At 45.9% G+C, this 18,085-nt stretch overlaps 1 protein-coding gene across 5 annotated transcripts in view; it reads right to left on the bottom strand.

Moving 5' to 3' along the window:
- MCF2L2 (MCF.2 cell line derived transforming sequence-like 2) overlaps positions 1–18,085 on the bottom strand; it is a 1,017,734-nt gene that overhangs the window by 803,607 nt on the left and 196,042 nt on the right. For all 5 annotated transcript variants that reach the window (XM_063916343.1, XM_063916344.1, XM_063916345.1 and 2 more), the window contains exon 3: positions 4,527–4,641. In XM_063916343.1, the coding sequence (XP_063772413.1) occupies positions 4,527–4,641 (115 nt within the window). The remainder of the gene's footprint in view (positions 1–4,526; positions 4,642–18,085) is intronic.

Genomic DNA, 18,085 nt, shown 5'->3' with positions numbered 1-18,085 from the left:
TGCCTCGGATCAAGATCCAACTCTACACCCCGATGTTATTCCCTGTGGAATACCAGTGTACCCTGCTGCAGAAATAAATATATATATATATATATATATATATATATATATATATATATATATATATATATAGGGAGGTATGTGTATATACAGAAGGTGTTTGTATATACACTGTATATTGGTGTGAGTGTGGGGTATGTGCATGGTCCCGGGGAAGAGATGCCCTGACTCCCCAGCCCGAGCCATATGTGACTGGGGGAGGTGCCAAGCAGGCTCCAGGATGCTGTAGGGTGGGAAAGCCAGTCAGGGGACTTGGGAGCCAGACTGAAGGCTGTAGATAGTGATCCCCCATGATTCTGAATAGAAGAAAGGATAATGGGGACATGGCATCCCCCGTTCCCAGCCCTCTTATATTCCCATAGCTAAAGCTTCGGCGCATGTGCACATTACACCTAATGCTATATACAGCAGAGTGCGATGAAAATTAGGTCATCAAGTTTGCTGATTATCTAATTTTGATCAGGGATAGATAGATAGATAGATAGATAGATAGATAGATAGATAGATAGATAGATAGATAGATAGATAGATAGATAGATAGATAGATAGATAGATAGATAGAGGGTCTGGAGATATACTGGGCTTGGTTCAGAGTTGAAAACAGTTGCATCCGCTATTGCCTCTTAACCGTCCTCAGTGTGACTGTGATTTTATGCTAATGCTGCAACCAATGGGCTTCCTACTGAGACACCGAACAGCTGCATTGTAAATCAGCCACTGTGTGTACAAAGACGCATCATCAGGCACTAGAGCAGCCTCATGGAGGAGCAGAACGTACATGTGCTTTTGAAGACAAGTTTGGAGCAGAGAGAAGTTTCTTTTCTACATAAATAGCTTATCTGATCAGAGCCGGCCATAAGCAAAGGCAAACTAGGCAAATGCCTATGGTATTCGGAATGCCTAGGGGCACACGCTGCTTCTGCTGATTAAAATGATATGTACCATGACTATGAGGGTAATTCCAAGTTGATCGCAGCAGGAAATTTTTTAGCAGTTGGGCAAAACCATGTGCACTGCAGAGGGGTAGATATAACATGTGCAGAGAGAGTTAGATTTGGGTGGGGTGTATTCAAACTGAAATCTAAATTGCAGTGTAAAAATAAAGCAACCAGTATTTACCCTGCACAGAAACAAAATAACCCACCCAAATCTAACTCTCTCTGCACATGTTATATCTGCCCCCCCTGCTGTGCACATGGATTTGCCCAATTGCTAACAAACTTGTTGCTGCGATCAACTCAGAATTACCCCCAATATTCTGTGTGTGACTGCGGCTGTATCTGCATACGAAATGCTATGTTACAGTGTATTCCTGGAAATCACTGTAACGCAGCATTTCATATGCAGATACAGTAACAGTCGCACACAGAATATAGGCATGCTAATTATCATTTGAATCCGCAGAAGCTGCTTGTGCATCCTAGTTACATAGCAATGAAAATAAGATGCATTTTCTGCAAAAAAAAGGCTCCCAACGTTAGCAGAGCTGGACGGGAGCTGCATAGCATATTGGCCCTCATTCCGAGTTGTTCGCTCGCTAGCTACTTTTAGCAGCATTGCACACGCTAGGCCGCCGCCCTCTGGGAGTGTATCTTAGCATAGCAGAATTGCTAACGAAAGATTAGCAATTCTGCTATTATTAGCATAATTGCTAACGAAAGCTATTTCCTTGCAGTTTCTGAGTAGCTCCAGACCTACTCCTAGATTGCGATCACCTCAGTCCGCTTAGTTCCTGGTTTGACGTCACAAACACGCCCAGCGTCCGGCCAGCCACTCCTGCGTTTTTACCTGGCACACCTGCATTTTTTAGCACACTCCCTGAAAACGGCCAGTTTCGGCCCAGAAACACCCACTTCCTGTCAATCACACTACGATCAGCAGAGCGATTGAAAAGCTTTGTTCGCCCGTGAGTAAAATAGCATAGTTTTGTGTAAAATTGCTTAGCGCGTGCGCCCTGCTGTGCATACGCATGCGCAGAACTGCCGGATTTTAGCCTATTAGCAATTCTGCTAAAATTAGCAGCGAGCGAACAACTCAGAATGAGGGCCTTTGAGTCAAGATGTATGAGGACACATCGGTATCCAAACAGAGGCAGAGGTCAAAGTGTTAGCGGCCGTGTGAGTGATGTGTGTGGGTAGGTTTGTTGTGCAATAGTGTTCGGGGGTGGGCAGATATAACATGTGCAGAGAGAGTTAAGGGCCCTACACACTTGCCGATGTGTGCGGCCGATATGAACAATCTCATTCAGTAATGAACGAGAAATTGTTCATATCTTTCAGTGTGTAGGTCACCCACTGGCCGTCGCGCACCTCAGCAAATGTGTAGGGGGATTAGATTTGTTTGGGTAATTTTGTTTCTGTGCAGGGTAAATACTGGCTGCTTTATTTTTACACTGCAATTTAGATTTCAGTTTGAACACACCCCACCCAAATCTAACTCTCTATGCACATGTTATATCTGCCCCCCTGCAATGCACATGGGGCCTAATTCAGAGTTGATCGCAGCAGCAAATTTGTTAGCAGTTGGACAAAACCATGGTGGTCATTCCGAGTTGATCACTAGCTGCATTTGTTCGCAGAGCAGCGATCAGGCTAAAAAACGGCAGTTCTGCGCATGCGTATGCGGCGCAATGCGCACGCACGTTGTACGGGTACAAAGCCCGTTGTTGTTTTGCACAGGTTCTAGCAAAGTTTTCAGTCGCACTGACGGCCGCAAGAAGATTGACAGGAAGGGGGCGTTTCTGGGTGTCAACTGACCGTTTTCAGGGAGTGTTCGGAAAAACGCAGGCGTGCCAGGAAAAACGCAGGCGTGGCTGGGCGAACGCTGGGCGGGTTTGTGACGTCAAAACAGGAAATAAACAGTCTGAAGTGATCGCAAGTGCTGAGTAGGTTTTGAGCTACTCTGAAACTGCACAAAAAAACTTTGTAGCCGCTCTGCAATACATTAGTTCGCACTTCTGCTAAGCTAAAATACACTCCCAGTGGGCGGCGGCATAGCGTTTGCATGGCTGCTAAAAACTGCTAGCGAGCGATCAACTCGGAATGACCACCCATGTGCACTGCAGGAGGAGCCGATATAACATGTGCCGAGAGAGTTAGATTTTGGTGGGGTGTGTTGAAACTGAAATCTATATTGCAGTGTAATAATAAAGCAGCCAGTATTTACCCTGCACAGAAACAAAATAACCCACCCAAATCTAACTCTCTCTGCAAATGTTATATCTGACGCCCCCCCCCCCCCCCCTCCCCCTGCAGTTCACATGGGGGGTAATTCTGAGTTGATCGCAGCAGCAAGTTTGTTAGTAATTCGGGAAAACCATGGTGGTCATTCCGAGTTGTTTGCTCATTGCCGATATTCGCTATGCTGCGATTTGTTGCTAAATGCGCATGCGCATGGTATGCAGCGCGCATGAGCTTAGTTATTTAACTAAAAACTTAGCAGTTTTGCTTTTGTCTTTGCGGCGCTTTTCAGTCGCACTGCTGATCGGTGAGTGATTGACAGGAAAGGGGCGTTTTTGGGTGGTAACTGAGCGTTTTCCAGGAGTGTGCTAAAAAACGCAGGCGTGTCAGGGAAAAACGCGGGAGTGTCTGGAGAAACGGGGGAGTGGCTGGCCGAACGCAGGGCGTGTTTGTGACGTCAAACCAGGAACTAAACGGACCGAGCTGACACATTTTTGGTTCCCCTACTGAGATAATGACACATTTATATATATATTATATATCTATATAATATATCTATATATCTATATCTATATATACACATAATATATAATATATATGTCGTTATCTCAGTAGGGGAACCAAAAATGTGAGATTCTGAATTTTGGATAAGGGATACTCAACATGTATTACCATGGATAAGGTGACCAACCCTATATTTATCTGTATTCAATTTTATATAATCAGTCGAAGCACAGTTTGCCATTGGGTGTCAATTTTACAAGGAATAAGGGAAAAGGATGTGATAAATGGAAATTCAGACATAAGAATCATATGGGTCTAAGGGCCTCATTTAGTATGGAACGCATCAACGCTGCAGTGGGAACTGGGTAAGTCATGGGTCTTACCCGGTTTGGAACTGTGGGGCAGATGCATTAAGCCTGGAAAAGTGATAAAGCAGCGATAAATGCAAGGTGATAATGCACCAGCCAATCAACTCCAATATGTAAATTGACAGTTAGGAGCTGATTGGCTGGTGCGTTATCACCTTCCACTTATCACTGCTTTATCACTGCTTTATCACTTTTCCAGGCTTAATACATCTGCGCCTGTGTTCCAATTCCTGAGTCAGACCCAGAACTTTGGTGGAAAAGGGGTATATAAGCCACCTTAAGTTTTGCTGCTCTTGTGTAACTACATGTCCTGTTGGGCCCCGTCAGATAAGGTTTAAGACCTGGGTTGCCAACCTCTCATTGCTAGTTTGTTAATTGCAGAATAGTGGCAGTGACTCTGGCAGGGAACACTCACCTGGGTATGCTTGTTAAATAGGTAACAACATTCAAAAAATCATCATCAGGAATCTCGGTAAAGCTGGGATATTCGGGAAAGGTTATAATAGGTGCTCCATCGTTCCCTCTTCCTCCTGGGAACAAAGTACATTGGTTTTGAAATACTCTATTATTTCATCACAGATAAATCATGCATAATGTACTATGGGGGACATTTACTAAGCAGTGATAAGAGCAGAGAAGTGAGCCAGTGGAGACGTTGCTCCATCAACCAATCAGCTACTCTGTAACATTTTATAGTATGCAAATTATAGATGTTACGCTAGTGCTGATTGGTTGCCATGGGCAACTTCTCCACTGACTCACTTCTCCGCTCTTATCACTGCTTAGTAAATCTCCCCCTAAATCCCCAGCTATACAGTAAAAGGATATAATCAGTCACTGGAATGTTCTGTGGCAATATAAAGTTGCTTTCATACAGAACTCCTTAATGACTTCTGATGAGATTAGAAGAACCCATTGTTTCTACAGTTATTGGTTTCAGTATAATGCACTCCACAGTTGCCTATCCTCCCACATTCTTCAGGAGACTCCCTGAAATAGCAGCAATCTCCCTGGCTCCCTAAATAGTCCATCAATCTCCCTGATTGCACCTTATCCCCATTATGCAGCTGTTACATTATTGGAGGAAAAAAAGAAGAGATTTATATACATTCAAACGGGCTCATCAGTGCCATTTCCCTGCATTGGTTATAAGGCACAATGGGACAGATGTATTAACGTGGAGAAGGCATAAGGAAGTGATAAACCAGTGATAAGTGCAGGGTGATAAACGCACCAGCCAATCAGCTCCTAACTATTAATTTACATATTGGAGCTTATTTGCTGGTGCGTTTATCACCTTGCAATTATCACTGCTTTATCACTTCCTTATGCCTTCTCCAGGTTAATACATTTGCCCCAACGATCAGAGCCTTCTTTTTGTATGGGCTCAATGGGCAATTGCCCAAGGGTCCCAGGAGTATAAGGCCCTAGGCTGATAGCTGAGGGTCTCCTCTTTCCAGGGGCACCAGATTTTTAAAAATCGGCCCTGGGGAACTGGAGATATCCGGCTTCAAAGCAGTGATCCCCATCCAAGACTGTTGATTGCTCTTCCCAGCCAGATATCTCGGGTTCTGTCTGGCTTAGAGTTTTTCTGAGGATATTTTTCAAAAGCTGGGACTCTCCCCTTTCTACTGTGCCCAGAACTGGAGATATCAGCCTTCAAGCAGCTGGTCCTTGCTCCAGCTCCACACATCTGGTATGCAGTTTTATTTTTTCGCCGGTGGATTGCACTGGCTCCTGAACTCTGATCTCCAAATCCCCAGTACCTTCTGAAAGGTGGGGCTCTCTAGTTTATTTTTATCACATTGAAAGCTAAGATATCTATTTCCAGGAACTGGAGGTTTCTGAAGTCAAACAAGCTGCCCTCCCACTGGAAAATGATGAATATTAAGCCCACTCCACTATCCACCCCTCCCCTGCGTATTACACACACCGTCACCCTACCACCCTGGAAGTCATGTACCGGGGCCGCTTCATTCATCCCAATGCCTCTTCTACAGTTTAGTGTTCTCCCACAGTCCAGGTCCTACATACTGAGCGGAAGATAGAACACCCCCTACCGCCCGCGGGACATCAAACCTGCTGCTGATAGCACCCCCAACCCTACCGCTGGAGGATGGGTAGGAGGCAGGCACGGATACAGAGGGGGGCGGTGGGGGCGATCGCCCCCCCTAGCACACTTCTGCCTACAGACAATCTGTCTGTGAAGTCCTGCTCCTTAACCCCTTCCTATCTCAGCTGGCCGTCAGCTATAGTCAGTCAGCTATAGTCAGTGGTGTGAGTCGCAGCAGCTCACAGCGGGTGCCCCTTCCTCCTCACTCACCCTTTTGGCCTGCACGGCAGTTAATCAATCAACATAGTTTGTTGATTGAGACTGCTTTCATCTCCCCAGCGTCTCCTTGCTGATAACAGATCCAGGAAGTGTGGCTGTGTGTTGGGGGCGTGGCTTCACTTATAAGACAGGCTAGTGGGCTAATACAAACAGTATACTATAGTGTGTTTACTTTTTTCCACACTGAGAGCATGCTGCATTCCTGCACCCAGAGACCAGCCAGAGGGACTTTCCTGCCAATCTGTGCCATTGACCAGCCTGTGGAAAAGGGACCATCTTACCAGCCTGTTGCAGAGGAACCAGCCAGTAAGAGATCTTCTTGCCATATTCCCTAGGCAGGGTATTACAGGTTGAGTCTCACATATGTGCGATACAGTAGAACAGAGGATGTCTGTAGTAGATGCACTTATAGGTTTTAAAATATTCCTTGTATTTCATAATATTAAACATTACATATCATGTCCTGTCAGTGAAATACTAAAATAATAGAGAGATGCGTGTAAAAGTACAGAAAATGTGTATAAAAATGCTATACAAGAAATATGGTGTATGCTAATCTGTCCTCTATTTGGTTACTTTCTCATAACACCATACTCCTTCTACAAGGTATCAACTCGGAATTGTCCTCACCGTGTAATTCCCCTACAAGGTGCCCTCACTATAGCCTCACAAATGAGTATTAACGTCTTCAAGTTCCTGTATAGCATTGGTCCTATAATGTGCATCAGTTTATATATCAGTGGGAGAGATCCCTTGATTATAAATGGCACCCTAATAGCTGGTAGGGATATATTGCAAGATAAGCAGGTAAAGGATTTGTTAGTGGGTGTTTGGTATAATAATCACTTCTACAACACATCAAATCAAAGTCCCCCAATATAACATCTATCCAAATCCCTAGAAATATTTCAATTGCTTGATATGGTGCGTCCTCGGGAGCCTCACTCTCTTATAACTGATGTCATTACAGACAAGGGGCCTAATTCACACCTGATCACTGCTGTGCATTTTCTCACAGCAGCCGTTCAGGTTTGAACTGCACATATACGCTGGTGCATGCCAGACAGCCGACGGCCATCTCAGCCCTGCCAGGCAGAGGCGGACGCTGGGCAGGAGGGTGCGGGCCGGTGGCGTTTTGCTGCCTTTTTAGGGGTGCGGTCCAGGCAACGCAGGTGTGCCCGGACCGTGCGGGGGGCAGGCTGCTGCGTGACGTCACACGCAGCCGCTGTGACCCGGTCAGTGACTAGTAGCTCCCTGCCTGTGCGCAGGAGCTGCGCTGGTAGGGTGCTACTCATCAAGTACAAAAGCATTGCCGCTGTGCGATGGTTTTGAACTTGTACGGTGGGGAGTCAGACATGCGGGGCGGACTAGCCTTGTGCTGGGTCCCCCCCCCCCCCGCATGTCTGAGTAACTGATCGTAGCTGCACGGCTACGATCAAGTTTGAATTATGCCAAATGTCTTGTCACTACTGTTGCCACAAATGCCGTATTTTGATGGCCCTCTATTATACCATCTATATGTTCATCATAATTTATGACACGTCCTGTACAGTTGTGATACCTACAGTATACAAAGTTGTAATTCCCTAATATTGGGGTATAACAAAAAAATATAAAATTAAAGCAGAATGTCTGGATTAATTATGATTGACTTATTCTATATCAGCACCTCATATTAACATGAGAAACAGTAACAATCTGATAATAGATTTATAAAATAGACAATCCTAGCAGTGCGCACAAGCAGAAAAAAGCTTCTCGGTGAGCTCAATATTTTACTTAAAGGTATCCTCACATCTTCACCAAATATGTGCCAAAAAAGGTTGAATAGAAGTTATCCAGCGCTACTGCATACAGTATGTAGGTCATTCATAAATATACCACTTCAGATACAGCAGATGTCATATCTCACAGTATACTTCTTATTAGGCTCATTCAGATATACCCAAAATGTAAGAGATAAGCAATTATAGTGAAACACTGTTTAATAATTGTAAGATTTAATATGAGAAAAACGAAAACATATAAACTCCACACAGATCACATGTATTTCCAAGTGGCCAAATTTTGACAATTCCAGCTAGACATGAACTGTTATTTAAGCAGTTCAGAATGCACTTGAAACAGTGCAAGTCCTGGGTTCTCCCACTGGTGCAGGCTCAGGTTTGGCTGAAATTTACAATTATTAAACAGTACTTCACTATATTTGCTTATCCCTTTCATTGGAGATAGCTGAATGAGCCTAATAAGAAGTATGACATCTGCTGTATCTGAAGTGGTATATTTATGAACAACCTACATATGCAGTAGCACTGGCTAAATTTTATACAACAATGTGATAATACCTATAATTCCTTAAATTAATTGTATCAATCAGATAACTATGGTATACTTGCAACATTTTTCTGGAAAAAAAAGGGTGGTGGGGGGATTTCCCAAACCTATGTGGCACATAGATGCAAAAGGGATTTTAATCTACAGGTGAACTCCTGCGAGTATTACGTACTCTCACTTAATCCTGGTTAGTCTCAAACTCCATTATTGGACAATTACAAATGTGGAATTCATCTATTAGGGTTGGCAAGTGTTGAGTACTGTGTGGGATTATCAAATAATTGGTCTAACCCCCCAAGACTCTGTGCCTAAAATCCCCTTGGTACTATTCAGCAGTTCCCCTTATTATAATAATATGACAGGGTATTATAATGTGTCTTCCCTTCCTGGTTCAGTAACACATAAAATGCCAGTTGTTACCATTTGTATCCATAAAAGTTGCTAGTATCCCAAAGAAAGGAATTATAGGTATTATCACATTGTTACTGTTTCTCATTTTAATATAATGCGCTTATATAGATTCAGTCAATCATCAAGGTTTATGATAATACTGTATTTCATAACGACGTTGACATATAAACCTTGATGATTGACTGTCTCTATATCAGTACCTCATATTAAGATGAGAAATAGCTGCAAATAATTACTCCAGACATTTTGTTTATATTTAATTTTCTTTTGCTATACCCCAATATTAGGGGATTATAACTTTTTATACTGTAGGTATCACAATTGTACATGACGTGTCATACATTATGATGAACATAAGGAGGGATTTGGATAGATGTCATATTGGGCAACTTTGCTTTGATGTGTTGTAGAAGTGATTATTATACCTAACATCCACTAACAAATCCTTTACCTGCAATTATACCTATTTGTGTGATGGATGAATTTGGACGGGAGAGGGGAGGAGTCAAGATGGGAGGGGTCAAGATGAGAGGGGTGGAGTCAAGACGAGAGAGGGGAGGAGTCGGGACTGGAGAGGGGAGGGGTCAAGATTAAACCGTAAACCGCCCCCCCTAAAAGAAAAGTCTAGATCCGACCCTGGTAGGAGGCCCAGTGCATTACTGTGCCCAGGGGCCTACACTGCTGTTAAGACGGCCCTGCCAATGATCCCTACGGATACATGCATTTTAAATAAGGTTTCTCGTGGCCACTTACAGTATATGGAACCTCTTGTTAAACACAATACACAAACAAATCCTGAAAAATATCAGTGACTTTTCTTGAACTAGTAGATCTTATTAACTTTGGGCCTCAATTACATTTGGATGCAAGTAATTTTTATGACACACCTCTCAGATGTAGCAGTACACGTCCGCACTGATAGGTGTTACTTTCACAATCTTCTTGAAATGCTTTTTCAAAAGTAGGAAAGTATGATGCACTCCCTATTGTAACTAGAGATGTGCACCGGAAATTTTTCGTGTTTTGTGTTTTGGTTTTGGGTTCGGTTCCGTGGCCGTGTTTTGGGTTCGAACGCGTTTTGGCAGAACCTCACCGAATTTTTTTTGTCGGATTCGGGTGTGTTTTGGATTCGGGTGTTTTTTTCAAAAAACCCTAAAAAACAGCTTAAATCATAGAATTTGGGGGTCATTTTGATCCCAAAGTATTATTAACCTCAATAACCATAATTTCCACTCATTTTCAGTCTATTCTGAACACCTCACACCTCACAATATTATTTTTAGTCCTAAAATTTGCACCGAGGTCGCTGGATGACTAAGCTCAGCGACCCAAGTGGCCGACACAAACACCTGGCCCATCTAGGAGTGGCACTGCAGTGTCACGCAGGATGGCCCTTCCAAAAAACACTCCCCAAACAGCACATGACGCACAGAAAAAAAGAGGCGCAATGAGGTAGCTGTGTGACTAAGCTCAGCGACCCAAGTGGCCGACACAAACACCTGGCCCATCTAGGAGTGGCACTGCAGTGTCACGCAGGATGGCCCTTCCAAAAAACACTCCCCAAACAGCACATGACGCAAAGAAAAAAAGAGGCACAATGAGGTAGCTGTGTGAGTAAGCTAAGCGACCCTAGTGGCCGACACAAACACCTGGCCCATCTAGGAGTGGCACTGCAGTGTCAGGCCGGATGGCCCTTCCAAAAAATACTCCCCAAACAGCACATGACGCAAAGAAGAAAAAAAAGAGGCGCAATGAGGTAGCTGTGTGACTAAGATAAGTAACCCTAGTTAGTGGCCGACACAAACACCTGGCCCATCTAGGAGTGTCACTGCAGTGTCACGCAGGATGGCCCTTCCAAAAAACACTCCCCAAACAGCACATGACGCAAAGAAAAATGAAAGAAAAAAGAGGTGCAAGATGGAATTGTCCTTGGGCCCTCCCACCCACCCTTATGTTGTATAAACAGGACATGCACACTTTAACCAACCCATCATTTCAGTGACAGGGTCTGCCACACGACTGTGACTGAAATGACGGGTACGGGTTGGTTTGGACCCCCACCAAAAAAGAAGCAATTAATCTCTCCTTGCACAAACTGGCTCTACAGAGGCAAGATGTCCACCTCATCATCATCCTCCGATTCATCACCGTGTACATCCCCCTCCTCACAGATTATCAATTCGTCCCCACTGGAATCCACCATCACAGCTCCCTGTGTACTTTGTGGAGGCAATTGCTGCTGGTGAATGTCTCCATGGAGGAATTGATTATAATTCATTTTAATGAACATCATCTTCTCCACATTTTCTGGAAGTAACCTCGTACGCCGATTGCTGACAAGGTGAGCGGCGGCACTAAACACTCTTTCGGAGTACACACTTGTGGGAGGGCAACTTAGGTAGAATAAAGCCAGTTTGTGCAAGGGCCTCCAAATTGCCTCTTTTTCCTGCCAGTATACGTACGGACTGTCTGACGTGCCTACTTGGATGCGGTCACTCATATAATCCTCCACCATTCTTTCAATGGTGAGAGAATCATATGCAGTGACAGTAGACGACATGTCCGTAATCGTTGCAGTCCGGACCAGATGTCAGCATCAGCAGTCGCTCCAGACTGCCCTGCATCACCGCCAGCGGGTGGGCTCGGAATTCTGAGCCTTTTCCTCGCACCCCTAGTTGCGGGAGAATGTGAAGGAGGAGATGTTGACAGGTCGCGTTCCGCTTGACTTGACAATTTTCTCACCAGCAGTTCTTTGAACCCCTGCAGACTTGTGTCTGCCGGAAAGAGAGATACAACGTAGGTTTTAAATCTAGGATCGAGCACGGTGGCCAAAATGTAGTGCTCTGATTTCAACAGATTGACCACCCGTGAATCCTTGTTAAGCGAATTAAGGGCTCCATCCACAAGTCCCACATGCCTAGCGGAATCGCTCAGTGTTAGCTCCTCCTTCAATGTCTCCAGCTTCTTCTGCAAAAGCCTGATGAGGGGAATGACCTGACTCAGGCTGGCAGTGTCTGAACTGACTTCACGTGTGGCAAGTTCAAAAGGTTGCAGAACCTTGCACAACGTTGAAATCATTCTCCACTGCGCTTGAGACAGGTGCATTCCACTTCCTATATCGTGGTCAGTTGTATAGGCTTGAATGGCCTTTTGCTGCTCCTCCAACCTCTGAAGCATATAGAGGGTTGAATTCCACCTCGTTACCACTTCTTGCTTCAGATGATGGCAGGGCAGGTTCAGGCGTTTTTGGTGTTGCTCCAGTCTTCTGTACGTGGTGCCTGTACGCCGAAAGTGTCCCGCAATTCTTCTGGCCACCGACAGCATCTCTTGCACGCCCCTGTCATTTTTTAAATAATTCTGCACCACCAAATTCAAGGTATGTGCAAAACATGGGACGTGCTGGAATTTGCCCAGATTTAATGCACACACAATATTGCTGGCGTTGTCCGATGCCACAAATCCACAGGAGAGTCCAATTGGGGTAAGCCATTCTGCGATGATCTTCCTCAGTTGCCGTAAGAGGTTTTCAGCTGTGTGCGTATTCTGGAAAGCGGTGATACAAAGCGTAGCCTGCCTAGGAAAGAGTTGGCGTTTGCGAGATGCTGCTACTGGTGCCGCCGCTGCTGTTCTTGCGGCGGGAGTCAATACATCTACCCAGTGGGCTGTCACAGTGATATAGTCCTGAGTCTGCCCTGCTCCACTTGTCCACATGTCCGTGGTTAAGTGGACATTGGGTACAGCTGCATTTTTTAGGACACTGGTGACTCTTTTTCTGAGGTCTGTGTACATTTTCGGTATCGCCTGCCTAGAGAAATGGAACCTAGATGGTATTTGGTACCGGGGACACAGTACCTCAAACAAGTCTATAGTTGGCTCTGCAGTAATGATGGATACCGGAACCACGTTTCTCACCGCCCAGGATGCCAAGGCCTCAGTTATCCGCTTTGCAGTAGGATGACTGCTGTGATATTTCATCTTCCTCGCAAAGGACTGTTGGACAGTCAATTGCTTGGTGGAAGTAGTAAAAGTGGTCTTACGACTTCCCCTCTGGGATGACCATAGACTCCCAGCAGCAACAACAGCAGCGCCAGCAGCAGTAGGCGTTACACTCAAGGATGCATCGGAGGAATCCCAGGCAGGAGAGGACTCGTCAGAATTGCCAGTGACATGGCCTGCAGGACTGTTGGCATTCCTGGGGAAGGAGGAAATTGACACTGAGGGAGTTGGTGGGGTGGTTTGCGTGAGCTTGGTTACAAGAGGAAGGGATTTACTGGTCAGTGGACTGCTTCCGCTGTCGCCCAAAGTTTTTGAACTTGTCACTGACTTATTATGAATGCGCTGCAGGTGACGTATAAGGGAGGATGTTCCGAGGTGGTTAACGTCCTTACCCCTACTTATTACAGCTTGACAAAGGCAACACACGGCTTGACACCTGTTGTCCGCATTTCTGTTGAAATACTTCCACACCGAAGAGCTGATTTTTTTGATATTTTCACCAGGCATGTCAATGGCCATATTCCTCCCACGGACAACAGGTGTCTCCCCGGGTGCCTGACTTAAACAAACCACCTCACCATCAGAATCCTCCTTGTCAATTTCCTCCCCAGTGCCAGCAACACCCATATCCTCCTCATCCTGGTGTACTTCAACACTGACATCTTCAATCTGACTATCAGGAACTGGACTGCGGGTGCTCCTTCCAGCACTTGCAGGGGGCGTGCAAATGGTGGAAGGCGCATGCTCTTCACGTCCAGTGTTGGGAAGGTCAGGCATCGCAACCGACACAATTGGACTCTCCTTGTGGATTTGTGATTTCGAAGAACGCACAGTTCTTTGCTGTGCTTTTGCCATCTTAAGTCTTTTCATTTTTCTAGCGAGAGGCTGAGTGCTTCCATCCTCATGTGAAGCTGAACCACTAGCCATGAACATAGGCCAGGGCCTCAGCCGTTCCTTGCCCCTCCGTGTGGTAAATGGCATATTGGCAAGTTTACGCTTCTCCTCCGACGATTTTATTTTAGATTTTTGAGTCCTTTTTTTACTGATATTTTGTGTTTTGGATTTTACATGCTCTGTACTATGACATTGGGCATCGGCCTTGGCAGACGACGTTGATGGAATTTCATCGTCTCGGCCATGAATAGTGGCAGCAGCTTCAGCACGAGGTGGAAGTGGATCTTGATCTTTCCCTATTTTTGGAACCTCAACATTTTTGTTCTCCATATTTTAATAGGCACAACTAAAAGGCACCTCAGGTAAACAATGGAGATGGATGGATACTAGTATACTTATGGATGACGAGTGACTGACGACACAGAGGTAGCTACAGCCGTGGACTACCGTACTGCGTCTGCTAGTATAGAGATGATAATGATATAAAAAATATATATATATCACTACTGCAGGTATATATAATATAATGACGGACCTGCTGGACACTGTCAGCAGACTCCTAAACTACTAGTATGAAGAAGATAGAAAAAAAAACCCCACCACAGGTAGGTATACAATTATGGACGAGCACTGACGACACAGAGGTAGCTACAGCCGTGGACTACCGTACTGCGTCTGCTAGTATAGAGATGATAATGATATAAAAAAATAAGATTTTACTTACCGATAAATCTATTTCTCGTAGTCCGTAGTGGATGCTGGGACTCCGTCAGGACCATGGGGATTAGCGGCTCCGCAGGAGACAGGGCACAAAAATAAAGCTTTAGGATCAGGTGGTGTGCACTGGCTCCTCCCCCTATGACCCTCCTCCAAGCCTCAGTTAGGATACTGTGCCCGGACGAGCGTACACAATAAGGAAGGATTTTGAATCCCGGGTAAGACTCATACCAGCCACACCAATCACACCGTACAACTTGTGATCTGAACCCAGTTAACAGTATGACAAACGTAGGAGCCTCTGAACAGACGGCTCACAACAATAACAACCCGATTTTTTTGTAACAATAACTATGTACAAGTATTGCAGACAATCCGCACTTGGGATGGGCGCCCAGCATCCACTACGGACTACGAGAAATAGATTTATCGGTAAGTAAAATCTTATTTTCTCTGACGTCCTAGTGGATGCTGGGACTCCGTCAGGACCATGGGGATTATACCAAAGCTCCCAAACGGGCGGGAGAGTGCGGATGACTCTGCAGCACCGAATGAGAGAACTCCAGGTCCTCTTTAGCCAGGGTATCAAATTTGTAGAATTTTACAAACGTGTTCTCCCCCGACCACGTAGCTGCTCGGCAGAGTTGTAATGCCGAGACCCCTCGGGCAGCCGCCCAGGATGAGCCCACCTTCCTTGTGGAATGGGCCTTGACAGATTTAGGCTGTGGCAGGCCTGCCACAGAATGTGCAAGTTGAATTGTGCTACAAATCCAACGAGCAATCGTCTGCTGACTCCAGCCGTCCTTGAAATATATATTTTCAATGCCCGGACAACGTCCAGCAACTTGGAATCCTCCAAATCGCTAGTAGCCGCAGGCACCACAATAGGCTGGTTCAGGTGAAACGCTGACACCACCTTAGGCAGAAACTGAGGACGCGTCCGCAGTTCTGCCCTGTCCGAATGGAAAATCAGATATGGGCTTTTATACGATAAAGCCGCCAATTCTGATACTCTCCTGGCTGAAGCCAGGGCCAGTAGCATGGTTACTTTCCACGTAAGATATTTCAAATCCACCGATTTGAGTGGCTCAAACCAATGGGATTTGAGAAAATCCAAAACTACATTAAGGTCCCACGGAGCCACTGGGGGCACAACCGGGGGCTGTATATGTAGTACTCCTTTTACAAAAGTCTGGACTTCAGGAACTGAAGCCAATTCTTTCTGGAAGAAAATCGACAGGGCCGAAATTTGAACCTTAATGGACCCCAATTTGAGGCCCATAGACAATCCTGTTTGCAGGAAATGTAGGAATCGACCCAGTTGAAATTCCTCCGTGGGGGCCTTCCTGGCCTCACACCACGCAACATATTTTCTCCAAATGCGGTGATAATGTTGTGCAGTCACCTCCTTCCTGGCTTTTACCAGTGTAGGAATGACCTCTTCCGGAATGCCTTTTTCCCTTAGAATTCGGCGTTCAACCGCCATGCCGTCAAACGCAGCCGCGGTAAGTCTTGGAATAGACACGGTCCCTGCTGAAGCAGGTCCCGTCTTAGAGGTAGAGGCCACGGATCTTCCGTGAGCATCTCCTGAAGTTCCGGGTACCAAGTTCTTCTTGGCCAATCCGGAGCCACGAGTATCGTTCTTACTCCCCTTTGCCGTATAATTCTCAGTACTTTTGGTATGAGAGGCAGAGGAGGAAACACATACATTGACTGGAACACCCACGTTGTTACCAGAGCGTCCACAGCTATTGCCTGAGGGTCTCTTGACCTGGCGCAATACCTGTCCAGTTTTTTGTTGAGGCGAGACGCCATCATATCCACCTTTGGTTTTTCCCAACGGTTCACAATCATGTTGAAGACTTCTGGATGAAGTCCCCACTCTCCCGGGTGTAGATCGTGTCTGCTGAGGAAGTCTGCTTCCCAGTTGTCCACTCCCGGAATGAACACTGCTGACAGTGCTATCACATGATCTTCCGCCCAGCGAAGAATCCTTGCAGCTTCTGCCATTGCTCTCCTGCTTCTTGTGCCGCCCTGTCTGTTTACGTGGGCGACTGCCGTGATGTTGTCCGACTGGATCAACACCGGCTGACCCTGAAGCAGGGGTTTTGCCAGGCTTAGAGCATTGTAAATCGCTCTTAGCTCCAGTATATTTATGTGAAGAGACATCTCCAGGCTTGACCATACTCCCTGGAAGTTTCTTCCCTGTGTGACCGCTCCCCAGCCTCTCAGACTGGCATCCGTGGTCACCAGGACCCAGTCCTGTATGCCGAATCTGCGGCCCTCTAACAGATGAGAACTCTGCAACCACCACAGAAGAGACACCCTTGTCCGTGGCGATAAGGCTATCCGCTGATGCATCTGCAGATGCGATCCGGACCATTTGTCCAGCAGATCCCACTGAAAAGTTCGTGCGTGGAATCTGCCGAATGGAATCGCTTCGTAAGAAGCCACCATCTTTCCCAGGACTCTTGTGCATTGATGCACAGACACTTTTCCTGGTTTTAGGAGGTTCCTGACAAGTTCGGATAACTCCCTGGCTTTCTCCTCCGGAAGAAACACCTTTTTCTGAACCGTGTCCAGAATCATTCCCAGGAACAGCAGACGTGTCGTCGGGTTCAATTGAGATTTTGGAAAATTCAGAATCCACCCGTGCTGTTGCAGCACTACTTGGGTTAGTGCTACTACGTCTTCCAGCTGTTCTCTGGACCTTGCCCTTATCAGGAGATCGTCCAAGTAAGGGATAATTAATACGCCTTTTCTTCGCAGAAGAAACATCATCTCGGCCATTACCTTGGTAAAGACCCGAGGTGCCGTGGACAATTCAAACGGCAGCGTCTGAAACTGATAATGACAGTTTTGCACCACGAACCTGAGGTACCCTTGGTGTGAAGGGCAAATTGGGACATGCAGGTAAGCATCCTTGATGTCCAGGGACACCATAAAGTCCCCTTCTTCCAGATTCGCTATCACTGCTCTGAGTGACTCCATCTTGAACTTGAATTTTTGTATGTACAGGTTCAAAGATTTCAGATTTAGAATAGGTCTTACCGAGCCGTCCGGCTTCGGTACCACAAATAGCGTGGAGTAATACCCCTTTCCCTGTTGTAGGAGGGGTACCTTGACTATCACCTGCTGAGAAAACAGCTTGTGAATGGCTTCCAATACCGTCGCCCTGTCTGAGGGAGACGTTGGCAAAGCAGACTTTAGGAACCGGCGAGGGGGAGACTTCTCGAATTCCAACCTGTAACCCTGAGATACTACCTGCAGGATCCAGGGGTCCACCTGTG

Source organism: Pseudophryne corroboree, chromosome 4 (assembly GCF_028390025.1).
Source record: "Pseudophryne corroboree isolate aPseCor3 chromosome 4, aPseCor3.hap2, whole genome shotgun sequence".
NCBI classification, from domain to species: Eukaryota; Metazoa; Chordata; class Amphibia; order Anura; family Myobatrachidae; genus Pseudophryne; species Pseudophryne corroboree.
Note: the sequence above shows the minus strand (reverse complement) of the source record. Positions and strands in the feature narration are given on the sequence as shown.